The 26723-nt window shown below is 37.8% G+C and overlaps 1 protein-coding gene across 1 annotated transcript; it reads right to left on the reverse strand.

The window, feature by feature from the left end:
• Window positions 1-11575: 11575 nt before the first annotated feature.
• rhbg (Rh family B glycoprotein) lies at window positions 11576-26092 on the reverse strand. The gene is made up of 10 exons (XM_077214280.1): window positions 25741-26092; window positions 23954-24140; window positions 23422-23572; window positions 18860-19007; window positions 18602-18768; window positions 18379-18516; window positions 18156-18289; window positions 15870-15991; window positions 12716-12789; window positions 11576-12492 (listed from the first exon to the last, which is right to left on the reverse strand). The coding sequence occupies exons 1-10, from the start codon at window positions 25925-25927 to the stop codon at window positions 12415-12417; spliced, it is 1386 nt and encodes a 461-aa protein (XP_077070395.1). The 5' UTR covers window positions 25928-26092; the 3' UTR covers window positions 11576-12414.
• Between the last annotated feature and the right edge of the window lie 631 nt (window positions 26093-26723).

Consider the following 26723-nt stretch of genomic DNA (forward strand, 5'->3'; position numbering starts at 1 on the left):
GGGTATTTATAAGCTATATATACACAGCTATGGTTGTATATATATGTGTGTGTGTGTGTGTGTGTGTGTGTGTGTGTGTGTGTGTGTGTGTGTGTGTGTGTGTGTGTGTGTGTGTGTGTGTGTGTGTGTGTGACCCTGGATCACAAAACCAGTCCAGTAGCACAGTAAATTTGTGTCTATATAGCCAACGATACATTGTATAGGTCAAAATGATCTATTTTTCTTTTATGCCAAAAATCATTTGGATATTAAGTAAAGATCATGTTCCATGAAGATATTTTGTAAATTTCCTACCGTAAATATATAAAACATTTATTTTTGTGAGTGAATGCAGCACAATCGCGAACATAAATGGACAACTTTAAAGAGAGTTTCTCAATGTTTCGATTTTTTTGCACCCTCAGATTTCAGATTTTCAAGTAGCTGTATATTGGCCAAATATTGGCCTCTGCTAACATACATCAATGAAAAGCTTATTTATTCAGCTTTCAGATGATTTATAAATCTCAATTTCAAAAAATTTACCCATGTGACTGGTTTTGTTTTTCCAGGGTCACACTGTCTCTGTGTGTGTGTGTGTGCGTGTGTGCGTGTGTGTGTGTGTGCGTGCGTGCGTGCGTGCGTGTGTGTGTGTGTGTGTGTGTGTGTGTGTGTGTGTGTGTGTGTGTGTGTGTGTGAGAGAGAGAGAGAGAGAGAGAGAGAGAGAGAGAGAGAGTGTCCAACAAAGTTCAACAGGCCATTTCTCTAGGATGTAATTATTTTTAAGTACAGCCAGTTACTTGATCATCATTACCTAATAATGATAGTATGTAGAATTTTGCTGATTTGGAGCCAACTTCTAGAAAAAATAAAGAAATCCATTAGCCTAAACTGTGTGCCAATTAAGCTTTAATAGCTAAGAAACTGTTTGGAAACTCAAACCTCACACTTCCCTAATTCCCTCACATTTACCCCTTTGTCGTTTTCTAAAGTAAAACACACATAGACTATATATAATTTTAATAACGAGCTTAATTACAGCTGTTAAACGTGTAGTTGGGATACATTCAAAGAAACAGTTCACATAACTTCACGATCAAGGGTTCAGACGCTGTCATTGACGTGACAATCCGTGAAATTGTAATGAAGCGAATCCGCGCGCAGCCGCAGGGTGTGTCTGGGAAATCACAAAGCCTGACTGGTTTCTCTCTGTAGCAACCGTGATAGCAACGCGCGGGGATGAACGTGTTAATACCACCAACTTGGCGGACAATTATTTACAACAGTGACACATAACAATGACACATAACAGTGAGTGATCGGAACAGACACTGATCGTTTTGCCTCCATCACTGAATGCCGACCTCAAAAGTAAAAACTGCCCTATAGACCACCATCTATGGGACACGGGTCTATATCATAAATATTCATCAAGCCAGTTAGACTAAAACAAATAAACAAATGCGTGAAAGCAACGCAAACACTAACCGTTTATATGCATTGTTAGACTGCATCAGCCCATTCTCCGTGTATTTGTCTATTTCTATAGGATATAATAGGCTACTATATAGGCCTATTATACATGCTATAATAATAAATTATGCTGTGGTGCATCATTAAATCGGTGTGCATTTGTTTAATGTTGAAAATACAGAGCAAATAAATAGATTGGCTAATAATACTTAATAGATAATAAATAGGCTAATAATAGCACTCTTATTCATGGAAGGATTGGAAGCAATAGACCCATGGAATGCTAAAAAGAAATGCTAAATAACCTTAAATATAAAAATAAAATACATATATAAAATGTGAATAAAATATGAAACAGCATTTATGTAAACATTTTTTTTAATGATTTTTATATTAAGTAGAAATAAAACACAGCAACTCTTAAAAGATATAATACAGAAGGTGAATACATCAACCCAATTAAACCACTTCCTTTTTTTCGTTTTTTTTTCAGAACATTTTTTTCGTTCTTTTGATTTTAGATACAACTGCGTGCCCAAACGGTTCACGGTGTGGAAATTCATAATGCCTGTTTTGAGAGAGGCGCCCTCATTAGTGCGCGCGCATCTTAATTTTTCTCTACCGAGGAATTATGTGACGTCAGCCTCAATTAACAACACACAGGGTCAACGGGATTAAAACACAGGGTACCAGTTCTCACAGTTTCCCTCGCATCAAAGTAAAGCGCCTTTTGTTTACTGCGCTTCTGCGCATTCTATACACTGCAGGACCCAATTAAAAACCGGAAAATAGTAAATGAAGGCAATGAGATCATTCACGGACCCGCTGATATTCGTTCCAGCCAATCAGAGTGAGGCAAATAAACCCAGTGATTTTCTAAACGCATTTGTGATTGGGAGGGGATGCAGACTCATTTCTGAGAGACTGAAACGTAAATATCAATTTAAAGGCATATTTTCGTTATAATATTCGTTGCAGTTGGATGGCCTTTGTATTCCAGATAAATTATTATTTGTGAATGTCTGTTCATTTAGGCCTACTTTAGCTGCGGAGCTACGTTTTATACCATTAAAAATAACAAATAGGCTATGATCAGGCTACACAGCAATGTATTTGTTAAGATTTTTCAAATATTAAAATTAATTATATTGATTGATTATGTTCGTTTGAATACAGACTGTAACCTGCTAGCAACTATCAGTATCGGTACCTTTTTGTAGGCTAGCCTACTTCATCTATTAGCCTACACTTTCTGAAATTTCGTGAAATAAACCAAGTTGCTTGTTTTTTAATGAGACATCGAATTATGTAGGATGAAGGCAAATTTGTTAAAATGCCACTAAAACAAAGTTTTTTTTTTACAATTCTGTTGCATCAAAAACTGAATAGGCTGTATAGGCCTACATAAAAGGAAAATCTCACACGCACTTATGATGCTTGGGGGCCACTTAAACTCATACAAATGTTTGCGCATTTATAATTTTATAAAAGAGCCCCATTTATTCAGGACAAACGATTAGATCGCTTTAATTGCATGTTCGTTAATTTTAAACGAATAATAGCCTAAAACATCTAGAAAGTGAGAAATATAGGAAGACTATAGCCTACTGTAAAATGCAGGCAAAAGAGGACATTTATAGTCTACTGTATACATAACGTTGACCTGAAAACTACAAATAGACTAATCTACACATTCTTAAAAATTAACAGAACAAATAATTGTTCTTGCAGCTTGATGCCATAGGATAACTTTAAGTAGAACAAACAACTTTGTTTTTTAAATTCTCGCGCCATTTAGAAAACCACCTGTACTGCAGGCTACATGGTGCTATAAAGAACCAATGTGCAGATCCAAAGACCTTTGAATGTAAGATAACCTTTGAATCCCCAAAGATCCACATGCAGCGAAAATCTAGTGTTAAACTTAATGTTTGTAGCGTTATGTTGCGTCAAAGCCAGGCCTGGCGCAGAGTGAGGTAGTGAAGCAACGCTGTATTACAAAGCAAGAGGAACATTTGCCAGAGAAGTGAAGATGGATAGATGATACACAACGCTTAAGCGTGGGCTCGCCTATACACTTTTTCCCGGGGTTCGTGTCAACCGAAGGGTGGCTAATGAGAGACGACAAGCGACTGAAGAAGGGACGAGAGGTAATTGGCATGGAGTCGTGGGAAACCATAAACAAACAGCTGCCAATGGCATTTTGTTTTTCTCATCCCTTATACTAGTGAAAAGAATCAGAAGCGGTGCTTCTCACTGGCAGCTGGGAGCGGAGAGCGCACGAGAGGCCCAAATAACAAGCTTAGCAATTATATAGCGTGCCACTAGCATTACACATCACATGATCATGAACATTCAAGATTAAATATTCACTGTTTCCGACTGGTCACAGAGAAAACTCATCATAATTCCATCACAACCGCGTTTCGTGAAAAGTACACAGGCCTGCCTTGTCCACGGCAGATGCTATATTAAAAAATGTTGCCAAAACGAGGCTGTGAGAGAGATATGGTTGCACGTTTGTAGTCTTTACTGTTGCAGGGGGACTGTTAGGCCTACAACAAAAAAAAAAACCGAGAAATAAAAAATATTTAAAATTTTAGTGGCACTTTAATTTTGCAACTTTAGAATTCATTAATGAAGATGGTGAGAATTTGAAATTCTGGGAACTGAATCAGTTAAGCAAATGAAGATCAAAACAAAGATGTTGTTATAATAATGAAAACATTAATTATGATATAGAGACACAAAGGAAGATAGAAATGCTTCATAAACTAGAACTGTTCTGAAAAAACCGTAAAGATTTGGATTGTTTATTTTTAATTACATGGCAAACAGGGGATGCATAAAAACCTTAATCTGAACCACTAGTCCATTAAAACATTTATTTTCACTAGGAAAAGCCTCGGAATCTTTTAATATTTTGGGTTGAAATTTTTTTCTTCTCTGTAGCATGAAGATTTATTGTTTGGGATCATTATCAAATTATGGTTATGCTAGTTTAAGCAGGGGAGTTTATAATGTACCATAGCTGATTCACATGAATGGCTTTAGGGCAGCGATGAATGAACTGATGAATGTTGGTTTAAACTCACAGTGGGATGGACATATCCTTAATCAGTCATAAGGTGGATGTTAAACATAAGGAGGTGTCCCTAGGGTGTTCCCTTGGGGCATATCCCTCCCTTAGCACGCCCCACTATCCTTGTGACCTGTCTAACAGGGTCAAGCCTCCAATTAGCCAGAGGTCAAAGGTCAGGGACAGGGTCCTCTCCTCTAACATATGGCTCTAAAGGCTGATGGCCTACTCTTCAGCAACAGGTCAATGTCAGCCATGCAATGTTATGTGAGCAGCTCGTTTTAGCAATATTAACATCAAAAACACAAATCTGATCATGGTCAATCGATCCACTGACTTTGCACTTTTCAAGCTTAAGGAATGGATTTCTCCTTTATTTTCCTGGATTTATTAGCTTGTATGTTTGACTATTTTTTCAAATATATGATTATTTTTGATAAAGCTTAAAAATATGATCCAGAGTTTCCATTATGCCAGTGACAAGCAAAGCTTCTTTCGTTAGATTCAAATAAAAGACCCAGCAGGATTTCCCACAATTATTGTCTCTGTGCTGAGCAAGCGAAAGTCAGAGAAAATAGATTTGGTCGTCAAACTAGCTTGATTCATGTTAAAGAAAGCATTTTAATCTTTGTGCACATGTAATGCCTTTCAGAGAGAGAGATAAACTGTGTAAATTTAATTCAATTTAATTACTCTTTAATTCCAAATCTTTTTTTCAACTGCCCATTTGTGTTTTTCACGTAATCGCCAATGCTTGTCTTGGGATTGGCGAAGACACACAAACTGCTCCCCACCATGCTGTCATTTGCGATATATATATCCTTGCGATTTGGGGTTTTAGAGGAAAACGTTAAAAGGGCACAATTGAGCCAGTCATGCATGTTCTATGTATTCACTCGGCGTGGGCGTAATTCTCCCGAACACTTTTCCTTTGATTTCTTTCAGTTTTCACAGTGTCAATAATAGACTTGTCCATCAGCCTCTCCCTCCCTTGGAGTTAATTGGAGCTGCAAAGATTCAGACCAAGCACTGAAGTTTGATTCATCATTGGATCACTAGATTATTAGATTAATCCTCCCCAAGATTAATGCCCCACCTGGACCCCATCTACCCCCCTGCCAGGCTGTCCTGCCCCTTCAATGCCTCTAACGGCCCCTGGGCTCTTTGATAAGGCTGACCTGTGATGGGATGTGTGTGCACGCTCATGGCTAACCACCACGGTTGTTTGTTTACTGGAGTCTTTTGCAGAAATGCATCTTGAAAATAAAGAGCTAAAAACTCTGAGATACATCATTTCAGAATTCAAATTCAATTTATATTCAAAAGAAACACTATATGTCGGTTCAAAAGAATCATCTTAAAGAGTGTACAAATGCAATGTGGCTCTCTCCGAATTTGATTATTATTTTTTAATTAAAAAAATGAATATTAACACTGGTGCTTGAATGGTCAAATAAAATGTGCCTGACACAATGCTTTTTATTTTTAAAATAATTAAATAATACTAATAACACCAGTGCTTGATTGGTCAAATAAAATGTGTCTTTGGAGAATTATTTTTACTTTTAAAAAATAAAGCAAACAATTTTGCACTACTGCTTGAATGCATGTAAAATTAAATGTGCTTGACAGAATATTGTTTTTTATTTTAAAAAAAGCACCACTAAATATTAACACTGGTGCTTGAATGGTCAAATAAATTGTGCCTAATAGAATTCTATTTGTTTGCTTTTTACACCCGCAAATACTAAATTTTAACACTAATGTTTGAATGGTCAGATACATTTATTTTACAGATCAATTAAATTTATTTTTAAATTTATAATTTTATATTTAATAAATTTAATATTTCAGTCTCACTTCCAGGTCTAGATCCAGACTGATCGACACAAACCCAGTATCTGATGCTTTTGTCAGGGCAAGCGAGTTGCACATCCCTTCACAGCAGAGAGCAGTGTGGCACAAAGAGTCAGGCTAATGAGGCTTGAGTGGCACTGGCATATACAAAACGCTTGGCATCTCTTGGCAAGCACATCCTTCTATCACTCTACTCGCCGGCCTTCTCAGCGCTCTCTCTCTCTCTTTCTCTCATCATCGCCTTTGCTGGCTCTTTCCGCCAGGCCCATGGTTTCCTGGCAGCGATGCCCGTCTCTGTATGCCATCCTGGGAGGCGTCGTATCCCCTCCAGAGAGCTGGCCCCTGCGGCTGATGGAGCCTTTCAGTCCAGAGAATGGGGGCATTGTGAGGAATTGTGGGTCATGGCCGGAGTAGGCGGCAGTTTGCTCATATACAGGCCCCTCACACACTCACACAGGGCGCTTAGAACTGAGAGCCAAAGATAGACATCCAACCTCTCAGCTTTAAAAATGTCTCCTCAGGAAGTAGCAGTGTGAGAAAGTGTGTGTGAGAGATGTGCATGGCAACACTAAAAGTATGCTCGCAAGTTTGTGTGTGTGTTTCTCTTGAGCGCGCAGAAGCTACAAAGAAACAATTTGGCATTGTGTGACGGTGTGGTATGTGATTCGCTCCCTGCATACATACATTTGTTGCGTTCATGTCTATTAGAGAAAGCATCGATGGAGGTGTTTCTTTGAAGGAACATTGGTTATACATGATATGCACATGTGATTTTTTTTCTATATATTCAAAAATATTGATTTTAAACTTTTGAATAGCTATTTAATAATTAATGATATTTATAAATGAATGTAGCTCAAACAGTAGTATGCATGGCGCTTGCAACGCCATAGAGAAAGAAAAATGAAAATAAAGATGCGTACACTCACATGTATTGAAGATGTAAGAAAAAGGTTACACCACATGACGTTATGGCATTTTAGAGTCATTTAATTGAAATGTTTGTTGAAAATGGTAAGCGTTTTTCAAATCCCCATGAAAACAAATATCTTTGCTGAACTTGTCACATTTTTTAAACCAGATATATTAAAGATTTGTCCTTTTATTTATCATGAACACTGCCATTGACACATATGCATTTATACAGTAGGCCTATAAGAACAAAAAAGGTAAGTTATATGGGGCAGTCATGGCCTAATGATTAGAGTCAGACTGGTTACCCGAAAGTTCGATTCTCAATACAGTCAGGAAATGACTGAGGTGACCTTCAGGTGTGTGTGTGTGTGTGTGTGTGTGTGTGTGTGGTGTGTGTGTGTGTGTGTGTGTGTGTGTGTGTGTGTGTGTGTGTGTGTGTGTGTGTGTGTGTGTGTGTGTGTGTGTGTGTGTGTACTACTCCTAATGTGTTTACACTAACTAGGATGGGTTAACTAGGATGGGTTAAATGCAGAGGATAAGTTCCAAGTATGGGTTACCACATGTTCACACGTGAAAACAAAGCGTTCTCAAAGATGCTGGATGAAACTGCACAGCACCATATTGGCCTATACTATATTTAAAACAGAGACCAGGGGCACGTGTATAGATCTGTAGATAGTGTTTATAGCAGCTAAACAATGAAGCTCAGTCAGGTAGCCTACTGTAGAGACAAGCACCGCTCTGTCAAAGTTCACTCAGCTCCACCTAGTGGCAAGAAGAGGCCACACAATCCTTCGCTGCATTTTCACTAGTCTAGCCCGAGTATAACACACACCAGCACCCTAGTTATACCTCATTTTCTCAATGCATAGAGCCCATTTCGTGTGTTTTGGCACATGATGTATCCTTCCACAAGCGTAGGAGGAGAAATATAGTACCATTGTTTTTTTTTATACTTCTACTGCTCATGCAGCCTATCCACGGACACCCCGCCTCATTAATATTCATCCACCGGACTCCTTTCTCTCACCGTGCTGCACTAAGACAAAAGAGCATTGTGGAGACACCTCCTGTTTTAATCACGATGAGAAGGTGTGGAGGGAGTGTGTAAGGAGAGAGAAAAGCGAGAGGAGAGACACAGCGAATGCATTGATTTGTTTGTTAACGTGATTTGCTGGTGTGTCAGACATTCATTTTGTGTCTAAAGTGTGTTTTATGTCTATGTTTGTGTTTTTATTTGGGTTTTTTAAGGTGGTATACAGGCTATGTTTTTGTGTAGCCTATGTTTGTGTGTGTCTCTCTCTCTCTCTCTCTCTCTCTCTCTGTGTGTGTGTGTGTGTGTGTGTGTGTGTGTGGTACAGCTGCAAGTCTGTTGTGGCTTGTTGCCATCATGCAAATTGGCATCTGATAAAACAGCATTGACTGAATTTGCTTATGGGATGTAGAGGAAAGGAGTAAATAGGAGAGAATTAGTTCTTGTTGCAAAAGCCACAGTCACAGCATTTCTCGGCTCTTCCTCTCTGACCCTACCCACACCCAAATGAATAAACCAAAATCATCTGAACTTGAAATAGCTACTTCTTTATCTTTATTTATTGTGGGAAAATATGTGTTTGATGCCTGACACTGTACTGATAATCTACCATTCCATGAGCTAATAGACATCACAGTGATTAGAGTTGACATGTGACTGAAAAGTTTATATTGGCACCATATCCATGATGACTGTTTTTTTATCTTATTGGCTGATATTTGATATTCCTTAGCCATTATTTGAATATTTAATCATGTTTTACTTAAATCTGCCTAAGATTTAAATCACTGTCTAGAAAATGTTTTAAAATATTTAATTTAATAAAAAATGAAATATCTTAATTTAATATTTAAAATATGTAACATTTACATATTATATATGGAATATATATATATATATATATATATATATATTGCTAAAGGCATGTTTCCTATTGTTGAGTGCGTAAAAGGTATTTTAAAAAATCTAAACCTAAGAGCAAGTAAATTATCCACTGTAAACAACTGAAAACCATTTAAGTAAAATTTCTCAATCATATGTCAAGATTTACTGATTTTCCTTGTCATGACCAAGTCTATCCAAGTCTTCATTTAAGCTTTAAGTGACCCACTACGTCAGCTTATCTAGATAGAGCCTCTCCACTGTCACGTCCTCATTCAACAGCACCATCTCAATTAAGACTCTATGATGGCTTCACCCCACTTGACCCAAATTGACCTGTGACCTCAAGGTTCACGCCTCCCACAATGTCAAGCATGCATGTGGATATGCTTGGCCAAGGGGTGGGTGGGTGAGGGGGTCGGTAAAGGGCTTTTGTCCCCTCTGTGTCCAGCCACCCTCTCTCCCTAAGGATGCTGTCAGGGCTTTTATTGTGTTCTTTTGAATGTAATGGGCCCTGAGGGAGGGCTTGCAAGAGCAAAAATCCCTTAATCATCAAACAAATATGAGTTTAAAGTCAGTTTTGTGTGATTGAAGATATCCAGCTATTTTTTTTATTATTTTCATATGAGTTGTGAATATATATCTGGCCAGTTTTTGGTCTTAATGATGAAAATCACCACTGACCGCCTCCTAAGTTGGTATTTCTTTTCTCACGGCTTTGTTGTTCATTTTGTTCTTGTTCTGCTCTCCGCTTAATGAACCTCTTGAACTATGCTGCCTTTGGCGGAAGCAGGTGTGAGCTCCACTGTGCTCTTTCCCATTCAGATCCAAACACCTTCACAAGCCTATAAGCAAAAAACATGGGAACCTCACATAAGAAAAACATAAGCACCAATTTCTGCTGACAGGAAACGTCCTGACCTCAACGGGCTTTGTTAAAGCCCATAGTGTGTGATTTTAGCAGCCTTATTGTTCTGTAAACCATGCAATCAAAAAAAGTGAACAAACCTAAACTAAGGAGCGCACCTCGTAACTCGAAAAATTCCTCAATTAGACTAAAGTTGTCTTATCTTTGATGAAATGTCAAATAAATTTAATTTGTAATCCACTAGCTCTCTCTCTCTATTTTTCTCGTTGTGCTGTTTGTGTGAGCACTGATCAGAGGGAGGCCTGCGGTTGAAAGGGACCATGGCCCCTGAACACAGCCTGCCTGTAATCCTGTTAATGTGAGCTAAAGACAGGCACTCTCCCCATACAGACCGACTTTCAGAGCACACACATGACTTTCCCCTCGGCACACAGTCCCTATAGAGACAGGAGAAAATGGATAAACTCTCCAATGAACTGGTTTCTGATTCAGGTGTTTTGCTGAAAGATAAATAGGCTACCATAATAATAATGATTAAAAACAATTAATACAGAACATTCCCCTAACGTTTGCATTTGGTTCCCATTTTGGTTGCTTTTTGGTAGTTATAGGTATTTTTTTCAAGGTTCTTTAGATTTTGTGTAACCATAATCCAATGTTCTCTTAACGTTGCATGGCCATAAAAACCTAATGCACATATACAGAACGTTGGTTATTTTTTTAAGTTTTATTTAAAAAAAGAAAAGAAAACATAGCTAAAGTTTCCCTGATTAATATTGTTATATGTCCTAGCTTGATGCCGCTAGTTTTTAACAACTGCAGGCAAGCACAATTAATCAAAGACTATCACGTGGACTTCAACCTCCAGTTTCACTTTGAAACCTTTAAATCTCGTTTTCAAACAAAACACAAACAAATCAAATATGTAAATAGCATATTACGTGCAGTTCGTATTCTTCATTTTTGGTGATTATAAAGCGCAATTAAGCACTTCAGCCTCGGCGCCTATTCACATCCCAGCTGTCCACCTGTCTGAGGCCTGGGAAAAGACCTTGGCGCTGGTTCACGTCTCTGTAAAAGACGCTCTGCGCGAATCAAAAGGGGCGTAGAGCTGCTCCTCGCACAGCCCGCGAGCTCCAGGCGCTCCTAATAACGTGCTATCAAAATAAGACCCCCACTTTCTCTTCTCCGTTTGATCCCAGAAAGTGAAACTGTGCTAATTACGCGACGGAGGCCATCTGGACTCTTCGTTAACCCTTTCCGCAGTGATTGTAGGCCATTAAGTATTCTCAATTTAAACGGCGCTTTCACTTGGAATTAGCGTGATTTGACGTCATTGTTTATCTTTGAGCTGAATGTAAAATTAATGTCCGCGCGACTTTGCCAAAAACAGAAACATTCCCGTCTCGAAAAACATAGGCTACAGTGTAATTCTCTCCCACACCTTCAAGGGATAACAGTTCATTTAAAACATGACTTTTAAACAATATAAATCTTCGAACAATTTATTTAAATGTCATTCCATACAGAATTTGTTGTTCAATCGCAAGTTATGCTGGGTAGAAATAATCCATGTTTAGAAAAAAAAGTATTTGTTCTGTAATTATTTTCTTTCTTTAAAACAGATAAACGTGTAACTATATACATTTAACATCATGTCAATCCAAATATTTTTCCCCTCCAAATTTCTCATTAAAACATGTTCATCAGTGTCCCATATTCACAGTGTGTGAAACAAATAATCAAAAGAAAAAAACAGTTATCTGAAATAAGATTATTTAAAAAAACAACAACTTGTAATGTTATGTTAGACATTGAAGTATTCCAGCTGTTTATGATTCATATATTTCAAATTAATTTTGGGGGAAATAAAAATTACAACAAACGTATACAAAACATATCCCACAATCATCCCTTTGCAGATTCTCCTTGTTTTTGAAAATATATTAAAAATAAAGAGAAAGCATAAATTGAATTTTACAGTCAACGTTCTTATATAACAAATATTTCTAAGAGCTAATCATGCGAATAATCAGCTTGTCCTCTGTCTCGGCGCTGTGGAGCTTTCGCAGCTCTGCAACACCATCTAGTGGTGTTATAAGGAATCACAGGTATATTGCCTCAGAGTAACATATATACGTTTAAAGTTGTACATTCTCATTGTTTCTCAGGTAAACTGGCCTAATAATTTTATATAACAACGTACTATGATAAAAAAAAAAAAATGGAACAAAGTTTGTTTTATTTTAAGTCAGTGAAACAAATTGCACCTGCAGAGAACACCACAGGTGGCAGCTGACCAAATGCATACAGGTGAAAGCAGGTAGTTTAGCTACTGAGTTTTTCCACTTCGTTTGGTGTGGCCACTTCGTGAAGCTCACTGTGACCTTCCTCCTCCCCCGGCACCTGAAACAAACATTTCATTACAGCACAAACCATTTCTTGTTTAAGATACTGACGCTGCATATTGGACATCAGTTGTTCCACTCAATAGTTTTTATATGTCCCAATAATGACAATCCATTACTGCACATTAGGCAATAATGGTTAATAATTGCACAGTCAGTCAAGGAATCTTTGTTTAAAACACATAATATAGCATATAACAATGATATCAGAAAGTCTTCACCTCCCAGTAGAGTCCATCCTCAAAGCAGTGAGTATCCGGAGGAGCACCGTAGATTGGCAGCTTCAAAATGAACCCTGAGGAGTGCACACACATATTACTATTACACAATATACTGCACACACATGTATGCACAAGGAAAAACAATTCTGGTTGATTAATTTTCATACAACTAACAGGGATCTAACTATTTAATTGTCTATTTTAATTTCACTTACAGTGTAACAGTGTGCACACCAGATGTGATCGGTGCGACGAGATAAAAGCAAACAGAACACATTATAATCAGTGGCGCTGTCTACTCAGGATGCGGCACAACACAACACAACCAATCTCCGACAGTAAACCTCCGCCCCATTCCATTTCCCACGCATTCAAAGCGCTCACGCTACGTTTGACACCAAGAACAAATAGGGACATTGACAGCTGCGGTGTCAGGTGTAGACACGATGTTAGCTTCATACACATACTTCAAGTTATTTATTTATACATTGCAGTTGTATGTATGATTTTCCTTAAAGCTGTGCAGAGATCGAAGGAAATTTATTTATTTTAAAGTTCCCCTATGATGAAAATAAAGCTTTTAGTATTTTTTATGTCTATGTGGTGTTTTTAATATGCTTTAAGACAAACCTTGTGCAAATTCATCAGTCAACACCATTGCTGAGTATTTTCTCCTTAAAACGGCAATGAACCAAAAACGCGATTTGAAATCGCTGGTGTTTCTGACGTATAAAACTACTTTGTAACCAATCGCGTCAATGTGTAGGGAGGGGTTGAAAACATGTCTACGGATGCTGATTTTTAGAAGGCAGCTGTCTGACTCCGAGATTGAATGGGAACATGGTTTGTGTAACATTAGCAACACATTATTAGCTGTTTGATAGCGTAGTCAAACCAAAGGCAAATCATATCAATTACCGTTATGTGTCCGACATTGTAGAGAGCGATACATAAATGCATTACCATTCTGATACATCGACTTGTAGACTGTATCATTTACCTTTCCTCTTCTTCTGAGTCATTCTCTGGTTCAAACACATATGGCTGAATTAAACCAACTACTGCAAAGTGCCCATGCAAAATCAGTTTTTGTGTGTGTTTTTAGTAATTGTTGGTTTGGTGTGTTTGAGTGCTACATTGTTACAATTACACAGCAAAAGTCCAGTGGCATTTTTATTTGTGCATGGTAGAAAGCAAACTGATACTGACATACAATAAATATGGGAAATTGAACTACACGATTCAGGGAGCAGGCTACACAGTGAACTCTGAGAAAATGCTACGCTTGAGCAAACAGTTTGTGAATAGGCTACTACAAATGATGTCCGTGAAAGAGACTGAACGCATTGAATAGGATATGTTTAGTTGGTGAATAGCATAGGCTACTATTACACAGTAGCAATAACGTGAAGCGTTACATACAGACAGACGTTCCTGTAATTTATAGATAGATAGATATTTAATTCCAACCAATTATTTTCACAGGATTTCTTTTTTCTATAAATGTCATTTTGATTATCAAAGATTAGTTTTAAGGGATAAAAATGTTAGCTTTCAGTTTATATTCCATGTTTTTAGTATATTATTATTTCCATTTACACTGTTTTTAACTTAAACAATATTAATATATTATAGTTATATATAATCAGTCCCTCCGGTTTTTCGCGATTCTGCGATCGCTGAATACAACGCAAAATCAACAAAATGTCGCATTTTTTTGCAATCCTGCATAATTCCTAATTTAACCGCAAAATAATCACAAAAATTAAAAAAAAAGACCTCACAAAACATTAAATTATAATCACCCAATTGAAATATCTTTAGTTAATTAAAGTTCAATGCATTTTTACGTGGGTACAGATGTTGCGCACACGTGATGTCTGTTAGAATATTGAATTCTCTTTATAGTGCTTGAACAAATACACATAGCTACAATTACTTCAAAATATTCATCTTGGCAAGTATTTACGTAAAACAATCAGTAATAACTGATTGTGACGTTTGTCATTACTGTAATAGGTCTTAAAGTAACAGTAACCTAATTTACCTGCTGTTGTTAATGTTAATCAAGCAACAACAAAATGCTACAGCACAATTTTAAAAAAAGAATTTTATTGGACCAAATAAACAAGCTTTATGCATTTTTGTGTGATTTGTGTCATGTATGACTATTGTGCATCTGACATAATACTATTATGGTAAATGTGATGTCCTAATTATAAAATATAAAAATCGCAATTTTTTTCACAAATTTCTGGAAATTACCACCACAAAATCAGTCATTTTGATCGCAAAAATCACATAAAAAAATCGTGCAATCCTGGAGGGACTGTATAATGATATTATTATTGTTGTTGTTATTTATTATTGCGGTTACATTTCCATATTAAATTCTTTACATTCACACATCATTTTAAAGTGGATTGACTAACATGTAACAGCAAAGTGTTAGATTTTGCAAATATTTAAATATTCAGCTCTATACATGTTTGCATTGTTTATATTTCTTTTTCAGTGTGTTGCGCAAACTATCACTGACGATATGCAGTGGCGATATTACAGATATGCAGTGGCGATATTACAGATTTACTTTTTTAGGAAGTCTACTAGAATAGGTTTGCATGATTTAATTTTAATGTTCAAAAATCTCATTGCCATACAAATGTATCGTTTAAATTGTTGCAGCACCTCAGTTCAACCTTTGACTGAACCCGCCTTCCAAAATGCGCAGTCTGTTCTGATTGGTCAGCTGGCTCCAGTCCGTTGTGATTGATCTTCTTCTTAGACAGTGTGTCGGATATTTAATGACCCTTTACCATAGTCAGAGAGTCCCGAGGCTTGCTAAGGCTGTAAGGCTATAGAACTGCTGTACTATGGCGTCAGTTTTGACACTTCAGTTCGAGCCCGAGTGCAATAATGACAGTTAAGAAAAACAAGCTGATCGGCCTGAATCACCTTCGCAAGCACGACTTCTTCAAGACGATTCACAGCGGTAATAATATTTTAAATAATACCTCTCCTACATTTCAGATGTGATGTTAAGGCAAAAAATGTATGTCCGTATAACAATGACCTGCATCGACCTGCACGGTTCAGGAAGAAACCAGCAGGCAGACAAGCATGCACTCACCACACTTTACAACTGTACACCCACCTGTAACTAGACCCCCAAACAGGGCCATTCCCAGTGTGATGGCCAGAGAGATAGCCTGAAACCCTCCCTTAGATTCAGGCTTCCATTTTCCAGTTTCAACATCACCGAAAACTCTTTGCAATCTGTGTAAGATTAGATAGAGTGTCTGTTCTCACAAATAATGAGTTCTGCAATATTTTCGGCAATGACATATTTATCCAACATATTGCAAAATATTTACCCTATTAAGTAAAATATAATATAACAATGTGTTATATATAAAGAATACAGCAAAAATAATAAGCACAATTGCACATTGTTACTAAGCAGTTAAACTAAAGATAATGTTAAAGGATTAGTTCCCTTCAGAATTACAATTTACTTACAATTTACTCACCCCCATGTCATCCAAGATGTCTTTCTTCAGTCGAGAAATTAAGGTTTTTGAGGAAAACATTCCAGGATTTTTCTCCATATAGTGGAATCCTAAGGGAACCAACGGGTTGAAGGTCCTCAACTCAAATATTTGAACTGATATTCTATTATATCTATTGTCTGAGTTACATTGCTAATGCGTGTACTACTTCGGCATATCATATCTGTCCCATGCAATGGCTATGTCATCATGCAATTTGAGTTAATCCCACATTGTCACTTCCTAAACTTCGCAGCCTGCAACCGACTGTTTGTCCTCACCACAGCGTGAACACTTATTTAATGAATGACATTTGCAGTGAGAACGTGCAAAACTGCTCGCTCACCTTAGCCTGTAGCGATCTCAGAAAGTGCTGCTACATCAATGAGCAGTCCAAACTGCAATGAGTCACCTCGTTTGAGAAATACATAGAAACTGCCGTGGCACGAAATGATAATTATCATTCTACGTGTGAGCAGTGCTGTCTAATACGAAAAGGTATCCGACATCAGCATTCATCGCTGTTTGTCCTGTAGTTATGAAATAGTACATGCCCACATATAATTCTGCCGAAAATGCAGCAAAGACGTACAGTTTCTACTTAACCGCAACGTCTGCTAGTTTTCTAATGCAGTTGATATTTGCTAACATTGCAATCTGCTTTGTCATACATGTTGCTGCTGTACTAATACTAGGAATTGCTGTAGCTCTGTTAGATATGTAAATACAAACAAAAGCCTATTTTACTTTAAAGAGTTCAGCAAAGCTTGTCTGCGTGTCCTTACATTGCCTGCTATTCTCTAGCTGCTAATGCTAGTAATTCACTCTAAGTATTAAATCAGGACTGTTGACATGACACATGATGTAAACCTCGTGAATGGTTAGTTCATAAGGAATTGATGAAGCATATTACGCAAAAACGCATAGTGATATAGCATGAAAACCCATGCACTTATCTTAGATGTTGAATTTCAGAGGATTTCGGAAAACTCGCTGCACTGCTAAGGCAAATTCTACCCATTTTACCCAAGTATTTTAATGTTGAGCAGCGAGTTCATTGGCTACTTATACGGCAGTAACCGATCAGCTGCGCCCCTATAGATAATGATGTGATTATGAACAGGTGTGTTAAAGGACCTATTAACCTGCGCCATCTAGAGTTTCATGCCAAAACTTTCTATAGATACTTTAACCACGAATGCTCGTCTTGCACGTCCACGACTTCACGCATTACGTAATCACGTTGGAAAGGTCAGGTGGTAACCTGACGTAGGCGGAAAAGGTAGGGTAGGGTGAAAAACTCCATCTCATTTTCTCCTCCAACTTCAAAATCGTCCGTCATCGTTGTTTTACCTTTTATTTATAATTTTTTTTGTAAAGGGCGTTTGACTTAGTCTTTGCACGTTCGCTTTATAAACACTAGGTCGGTACTTCCGCCTAAGTCACACGTGACCTTTCAATGTGATTACGTGATGTGTGGTGCATCACAGCAAGTGCAAGACGAGCATATAATTTGTGGTTAAAAAGTATATAAAGTATTTTTTTTATTATTTTTTTTAGAAAATGACATAATTTCGCTAGATAAGACCCTTATTCCTCTGCTGGCATCGTGTAGAGGCCTTTGAAGCTGCATTGAAACTGCAATTTGGACCGTCAACCCATTGGTTCCCGTTGAAGTCCACTATATGGAGGAAAAATCCTGAAATGTTTTCCTCAAAAACCTTAATTTCTTTTCGACTGAAGAAAGAAAGACATGAATATCTTGGATGATGTGGGGGTGAGTAAATTATCAGGAATTCTTTATTCTGAAGTGAACTAATCCTTTAATTGTCATTAAGACAATCACAAACTTATTATTAATGCAAATAATTACATATCAACTACTGACTTACCCGTTTCCATATACATCTGGGGATGCCAGGGAAGCAGTGACAGCACCCACCACAGCTCCCAGAATTCCTGGCATTCCATGCAGGTTATGAATGCCACAAGTGTCCTGAATCTTCAGTTTTGACTCCAAAACCGGCTAAAAGAGCATAATAGAGCAATCAATGAGATACTGAGGTTTGGTGATGGTGTTTACAGTTGTGTGTCAGACAAGTGTGTGCTACTAACCGTGAGGTATTTGTATCCCAGGACTGAAATAGTTCCAGCAAGGAATCCTACGATCATAGAGCCAAATGGAGTCAGCATCATCTCTCCAGCTGTTCCCACAGCAACACCACCAGCCAGTGCGGCATTCTGAATGTGCACCTGAAAAAGACAGAATCCTGTGTGAGAGTTTGTAATCTTGAAGTTTGTAATGTAATATCAAAGATGACCAAAAGGGGATGCTCACCATGTCCAATTTTCCTTCTGGGTTGACGAGGGCGGAGAAAGCAAATGTAGACAGTGTGCAGGCGGCCAGAGAGTAGTAAGTGTTCATGGCGGTTCTGTGCTGGGGGTCCCCGTGATGTGTAATGGCTGAGTTGAAGCTGGGCCAGAACATCCACAGATAGATGGTACCTGAGTAGAACCAAAGCTTTAGTGGCTCAAAGAGCCCTGGATAACCACAGGCCAGAATTTCGTAGGCGTGTAAACTATTCAAGTGACTCACCGATCATGGCAAAGAGGTCAGACTGGTAGACAGACGAGTTTCTGTGTTGGCTCTTGTTCAGGTTTGGTCTGTACAGGACGCGGGTCACCACTAAGCCGAAGTATGCACCAAATGTATGAATGGTCATGGATCCTCCAGCGTCATTGGCCTACAGATACCATTGACATTTAAAATGATAACATAAATAATGATAACACATCATAAGTGTAAGAATATAGATATGTTTATATCAAAATTCAGCTTATGAACATTAGGTCTTTCTGTGGATATTTAAATTAAATGTAAAGTAGATGTAAATGTGAAGTACTTAAATGGGATGTTGTAAAACTAGTTTTGATTTAAGGTCTAAAGTAGAGCTACTAATGTACTGGAATTTATCTAATGACTTACTACCAGGTGCACATTGGAATTTTGACAGTAGTACCATGGATTTGTTTTTATTAAGAATGTGTCAAACATTAGAGAAGCACAATATATCGGTACCATATGGGTTATCCCTATTGGGTTGAGCATGTTCATTTTCTCTTTTTTTACATTTTGATTAACTTCAAATGTAATCTTTATCAGTTCTCAAAATACTGTATTGTAATGCTGTAATGCCTAAATGCATTTGAAGTAGGGATGCTCCGATCAGGATTTTTGCAGCCGATACCGATAGCCGATTTCTTGTCATGGTGATCGGCCGATACCGATCCCGATACCGATGCTTAACCCTCTGGGGTCTGCAAACACGCCTGCACGCTTTGCCCGATTTTTTTCACATAGTGAAAATGCTTCGTCATTTTTGGTCATACAGACTAAAGAAATATGAAAAAATAAACTGTTAAATGTCTACTTTTTATGTGTCCAATTACAATCGAAATAAAACATTGTGCTTTTTTAAAATAAAGAAAATAAACAGGGTTTGCTTTCTGGCTCACAGTGAGCTTTTTTTTTTGAGCACGTCTCTAAAGTTAAACAAAACTCAGCGACTAATACTCACCCAGGCATGAGCAATATATCTTTATAATCATTTACACTTGGTCAGGTGAAACCGGGGATAGAACCACCAACCTTCCGGACAACCTACATGAACTGCATGAGATGAGTAAGATAGTAGGGTTGGGCGGTATTTCGGTAATATCGTATACCGCGGGGTCTTAAAATAGCAACGGTATCAGTTTCAATACCGTCATCACCGGCACTTATATATAATTTATTCAATGCCTAAAAATGCTTATAGAGTTGTCATCAAGTGACAGTGTGGAGGAGAAAGAGAGAGAGAGAAGGGAGAGGCGTTAAATACTGACGAGGCAATTTGTAAATGTTGCAATAAAAAAGGTGACCGCGAGAGATGGAAACACCTCTAACCTAATGTCGCATCTCCGAAACAACCACCCACTCAATGCTGCGAGGATGCATTTTGCCCTGAGTTCATTAAATAAGCGCATTAGTTTATATTTGTTAAAATATTATAATGTTATTTTTTTTTACGTTGATAATGAAAACTGAACAGCACCAGTAAGATGGGATGCATCGGGAGTCAGACATTGACCACTTAAGTTTCATTTTGTAAAAGGCCTTTTCTTTAAAGTGAATTTCGTTTTGTATAAATTGTATCTTAATTTTAATAATTTTTTTATCAACCTATAATAAATAAGAATCAAATATAGCATACAACATAATCATGACATGATCGTGCGCTGACGCGCCGCGGTCACTTGCATTGAAATCTCATCATAAATTAACCGAAACTCAGTGTATGTCTCACAGACATGACAGATATCTAAATAAAGCTTGAAATTTCATTAAACGAAACAATTCAAAACGAAAAGAAATAGGCCACTCGCTGATTATTTAATCCATGATGTGCATTTCTCTCTATGCGCGTTCATACGGAAATGGCGATCATCAAATTAAACGAAACTATTCAAAACGAAAAGAAATTGGCTAGCCTACTCTCTGATTATGTAATCCATGATGTGCATTTCTCTCTATCGTTCACTATGGAGATGGCGATTCGTCAATTTCTTTAAACGAAACAATTCAAAAGGAAAAGAAATATAGGCAGCATACTCTCTGATTAATCCAGGATGTGCATTTCTCTCTATAGGCGCATTCACTACGGAGATATAAATCGTCAATTTCTTTAAATGAAACAATTCAAAACGAAAAGAAAAAGGCTAGCCTATACCTTCTGATTATGTAATCCATGATGTGCATTTCTCTCTATATATGCGCGTTCACTAGGAGATGGCGATCATCAACTTAATCTTTGCAGCACTGACAGAAAAGTTGTATTAATAAAAATCAATGGATGCGTGTCACCGGATTTACAAATGCACTTCTTGCTTGTTGCTTGTTAATTTAATTTAAATTAATTAATAAAATGAATAAAATTGTCATAATTAAAATAATTAAATATTATTAATTGTCCCATTTTTGCTCATTTATAAATAGTATTTATATCTACCACCCCCTCAGCACCTGGGTTAAAAAAATATTTGGCCTCACCATATTATAACGGCCCACGTATTAAAAATAGTCGAGTCTAAATAGGGCTACGGCTCATATTACATTTAATGCCGTCAGCCGGGATCAGCACGGGTTGGCCTTGATTTTTTTTTTTGTGCCCGATCTGGTATTCAGTTTCTGAACGGTGTAGGCACAAGCCAACAGTTTGGTGACGCTGTCTGAGCCTAATGTCATAATTTTTAATTAGTCACGGTAATACCGTATACCCCGGTAAAATAGGGAGGAGGTTTGACGGTATCAAAATTTTGATAACGCCCAAGCCTATAAGATAGTATCATAGATACCCAATATATCAGGAGACATTTGGAGTGGGTCAGACATGATTAATTAAGTTTTGTTTTGTAGAAAGCCATTCTTTAAAGTGAATTTCGTTTTGTAAAAATTTTATCTTAATTTCAATCAATGTTTCATCAACAAATTGGCTGGATTTAATAAATAAGAAGCGATATATAGCAGACAATATAATAGGATACGGAGGCGCCCGCGCGTGAACTGGAGCGCATCTTATAAATGAACCGAAACTCAGCGTATAAACTACTATAAAAAAACTTTAGTCGTGCACGGGCAGCCCTACTTATTTCACATATTTCCTAACCAGCACGTCACTGCGGGCGTTCTGAGCGAGCGGCGCTGTGTGGACTGAGCGAGTGAATCATACTCTTCAGAAAGGCGAACTCCCTGGAGGACAATGCTCCTCCACGTGAGATTTCTTTGAAACATACACGACAAATAGCTCTTTTTTTTCATTGTTTCTCGACACATCATAGTAATTCCACACCGGCGATGACCTGACTGCCAAATCATGTAAGTCCCCACTAGGCGTGCTACGGTAGTTACCGGTGTTACTCTGTGTTCAGTCGCAACACCGGTTTTATCACTTGCCCACCGCGAAAAAAAAAAAAAAAGTTTAAAGCGTTAAAAATATTTAACGCAATTACGCAGTATCCGCTAAGTCCTGCCTATTACACACACACACACACGACTCACAGAAAAGACGCGCGTCAGTATCGAGTTCTCTTTCGGTTTTGAACAAACCATAACACACACAAATTATGCCAAAATGTCTGTTTTGTCGAGCGTCCACATAAGAGTCTTAAATTATTTAAATAAAGTCTTAAATGAACGTAGAGATTTGTGAAAAACCATAGTGGACCTTATTGAGTGCACTTATTCAATATCACATTGTATTGCATTAACGAGTGTACAGCTTATGTACGCTCGACGGCTGTCCGAATTCGCTATCTCGTTTTCATTCACTCCTTCAAGTGAACAGTATTAGTGGACAAACTTAGGGAATAAGCTTTACTTAGTGAATGAGGGTTTAGGGAGCGATTTCGGATTCAATCCCTGTTCTCAAACAGGGAAAAATAGAGGACACTGACAACGTGCTGACAGACAGGACCGAGCACGTAATATTTAATATGGAACAAAGTCTCAACTTTCAAAATTGGTCAGTTAAAGAAAATTAAACAATAAATAGGCCTACCGTTTTGTGGCTCTTTAATGTGTCATGACAGATTGCCTCAGTTAAAGCCAAATTCAAATCCGACGTTAATCTACTAACTCTTCTGACTGTTTTGTCGGACAAAAATGGTGGATTTTGATTGGTCAGATCGCATGTCAATCAAACTCCCTAGTTAAAGTGAAGTGCACACTGCCGCACCAGATGCTCCGATCGGTTTGTGAGATCGGCCAAGTTTAGTGAGTACCGTTCGAGTTATAAAATGTGATTATCGGCCGGAATACCGATCTCCGGCCGATCGATCGGAGCATCCCTAATTTGAAGCATTTAAAATAATTTCCTTTGTTTTCTTTTTATCTTATTTAAACAAATCCGTATAGAATTTGAATATCGGCATTTATCAGTTATCAGCCATAAAATGAAATTAATTATCAGTTTATCATTATCAGCCAGAATTTTAATAATGGTGCATCCCCATAAAACATGTGCCCAGTGTTTGGAAAATTAACGTTATTCATGTGAAAATTACAATTTAATAACAATTAACAAAATTTGAAAATTACATTTTGTGTGTTTCTATACTCACCCCAATGATAGAGAGCAGGATGAACTCATTGACGGCAAACAATGTCACTTCAAAAATAGCCATAACAAGTAGCTGCACAGGACTGGTCTTCCCCAAAACGGCACCAAAAGAGATCAGCACAGCACCAGTGCAGAAGTCTGCATTTATCATGCTGCAGAAGAAACATATTCACTGTGAGAAAATATAAATGTGCATGTGCCTGTGTTAGAGGCTGCAAAGTCTAGTCAGCTGCTAAACTACCACATCCACTCAGTGGCGCTGTGTTCAGCTGTAAACCAATATACAGACATGAGGCCACAGCAGCAAATGTGCAATCAAAACATGAAGGATAAGAAACCTGGAAGTTTAAAGTCAAAGATATTTTAGCTGTCATCTTTCTGTGCATCACTCCTTTACTGAGATGAAGTGATTAGACTATGGTTGCAAATCTCTCATCTTTACTGACAAACAGATCTTTGTGAGCTGCTGCCACTGACATCAGAATGATGAACCTGTTACAGTAAAATGTAGTTTTGCATGTTTATGGTTTTACCTTTCTACACCAACGTGGATCTTGCCATGGTGCATGCCGTGGAAAAAGCCCTGCATAAGTGTGGCCCATTGTAGGGAAAAGGCTGCGATGAGGAAGTTAAATCCCACACTACTGAATCCATATCTCTGCAGAAATGTCATCAGGAATCCGAAGCCCACAAAGATCATCACATGAACATCCTGGAAACCTACAACACAGTCAGATAGCTGTTTTTTCCATTCTTCTCCCTCACATTCTCATAGTTTTACATTTTTAATAGTATTCTTATAGACTATAATTGATCACTGATATGTTTTTCATGACATGGGTATTTGGCAGCACTATTCAGGGCCAATTTTACACTACGGGTATGCTGAGCCCAACATTAACCCGTGTTCTTTTCTGTGTAGAGCCATTCAATCACCCATTTCACTTCTTTTGACACAATTACAATGTTACCAAGCAACTGGCCATTGACCTGGGCACCAATGAGGATGGCACGGCCCCTGTAGGCAAACTGTCCCACATATCTCTCACACTCACTCCTCTTTGGCAGACCATAAATAAGTCTGAGCTCTATGTGTAAGCTGAGTTTGCTGCAGGACAAAAAAGTATTTTAATGGATAGTTCACCCACAAATTATACTTGTGTCTTTCCAAACCTGTATGACTTATTTTTTTTTGTAAAACACAAAGGAAACATTTTGAAAATAATTTGGCCATTCAATAAAAGTCAATGGGGTCCAAACTTTCACTGTATGAAGTTCTTCAAAATCTCTTTCTTTGTATTCCACAGAGAAAAAAGGCATTCAGGTTTGGAAACAAGAAATGGCTTGATCCAATAACTGTGTGAAGCAATTTATTGGCATCCTCACAAAGCAAACAAATTAAACAATGATCCACATAGACCTGTCAAATTATTATAAAACATAATCATTTATTTAATTTAAACACACAATATATAAAGATTTGATCTACACCCTTGAATGGAGTTGTTTCTCATGTGACACCTGTTGTGTAGTTATGTGCCACTCCCGTGGTTCTGTCTTTTTAAACTAACTCAATATATAAAGATGAAGGACAGTGACAAAATACTGTTCAGACAAGAAGTCTTCCACAACACAACAAAATCACTGTTCTTTGCTCGGGGATTTGTCCCTTTCTTTCTTTATCCTACCTAATTTTGTGTATCCTACCTAAGTATTCAGTTAAAACTGATAAGTGAAGTCTGTATGTCATGATTTATGCAACTCATTGTATATAATTCACATGTAGGTGTCTCCTGGGCTTGAAGTGCAGACACAGCATGCAACACAATAAATGTAATTAAGTTCACACAAGTCTGGCGCTGAGGACAAGTTTAGTGCAAATCGCAGAGATTTAAGGACGAGACTTGGGTTAACTAAAGTGAAGTGGATGGGAAATCCGACTACAGTTGAAACTTGACAACAGTTGCACAAAGCCAAGCACAAAACAAAATCAAGCTTTTAAAGAGATCAAATTCTTAAAGGTAAACATGCTTCACTTAAAGCCAGTCAGACTGCTCAAACACAAGTAACATAGTTTAGGCCAATGTCTGTCGGCAGTTCACCCAATCAAAACATTCCTGAAGTATCAAGTTAAAAGGCACCGTATCTGTGTTTCTGCTGGCGAACTTAATAGATTTATTGATCTACATTATTTTTTATTATTAACTAATTGCATGATCATATCAGATCCAAAATTATCTTCTCAACAATGAATGCTGAATATAAAAATCCAGCCCTACTACTTACTAGTCTTCTACACACCATTCTATATGTCACTTACTGGGATAACGATAGTAGAACTCATTCTCGTAATCTTTTCTAGTAGAAGTTCTGTTTTCATTCCACAGCTTGGCATGAGTGTCATGGTCATACTCCACCAGTGTTCCAAAGAGGATGATGAGGATGACCTCCAAGATGATGCACAACAGTGGCAGCCGTAGCCTCATGCTCGTTGAAGAATCAGCCATGGTTCTTCCCTTTTGCCAGTATCCTTTGCTCACTCTCTATCCCTTTCCCTCTTTCTGGAGAAACGGCACAGGCTCTGATGAGTCTGGAGGCAGAGTGGAAGAGAACATCATGGGACACAAGTCTTTGTATTGTTAGTTTGGCCACTTCATGAGCTTGTTAACGCCCACCTGCTCTCTCAAGGCTGCTGATTTGTAGCAGTACTGGGTTCCTCCCTCACCTTTTTTTGCTCATGAGGTGTGCAAGTAGTATGTTTTGGGCTAATGAGAATATTTAAGTCAAATGTGAACAATGCTATTGCAACTGAACGATTTTTAACTGGGATACAGAAAGGTCCCAAGATTTGTGAGGAGAGGTGAAAAAAAATTTTCTGGGTTTTTGTCTGGATATGAGCAGCATGAGACAAGAAGTGTAAATGGCTCCAGTGTTTTGAGGCCGATAACAGTTCTGTTAATATTGCTGATGCGGGCTGTAAATAGAAATCTAAAGGTAAGACAGGGCGTGTCTTAGTCATATTCAAACATGGTGGTGTATGTTTTATCCACATTTAAAGCAGTTAAACCTAACTGTTACAAAGTTTTTCTTTTTTCCAGCATTCACTTTCAAACACATTCCACAATACATGCATATTTACAATTACAATTTAAAATAACTTTTGCTCTGTTTAACATCTTACTGACCCCAAACTTTTGAGAGGTTGTTTCTATATGTATTACTGTATGCTCATTTTCATAACTCTCACCATTAGGTCTAGTAAAAATCTCGGATCCTGTATATACACATACATATGTGTAAGCG

The sequence above is a fragment of the Siphateles boraxobius genome, unplaced genomic scaffold (genome assembly GCF_051911475.1).
Source record: "Siphateles boraxobius isolate OS27281-9 unplaced genomic scaffold, OSU_SipBor_1 12, whole genome shotgun sequence".
NCBI classification, from domain to species: Eukaryota; Metazoa; Chordata; class Actinopteri; order Cypriniformes; family Leuciscidae; genus Siphateles; species Siphateles boraxobius.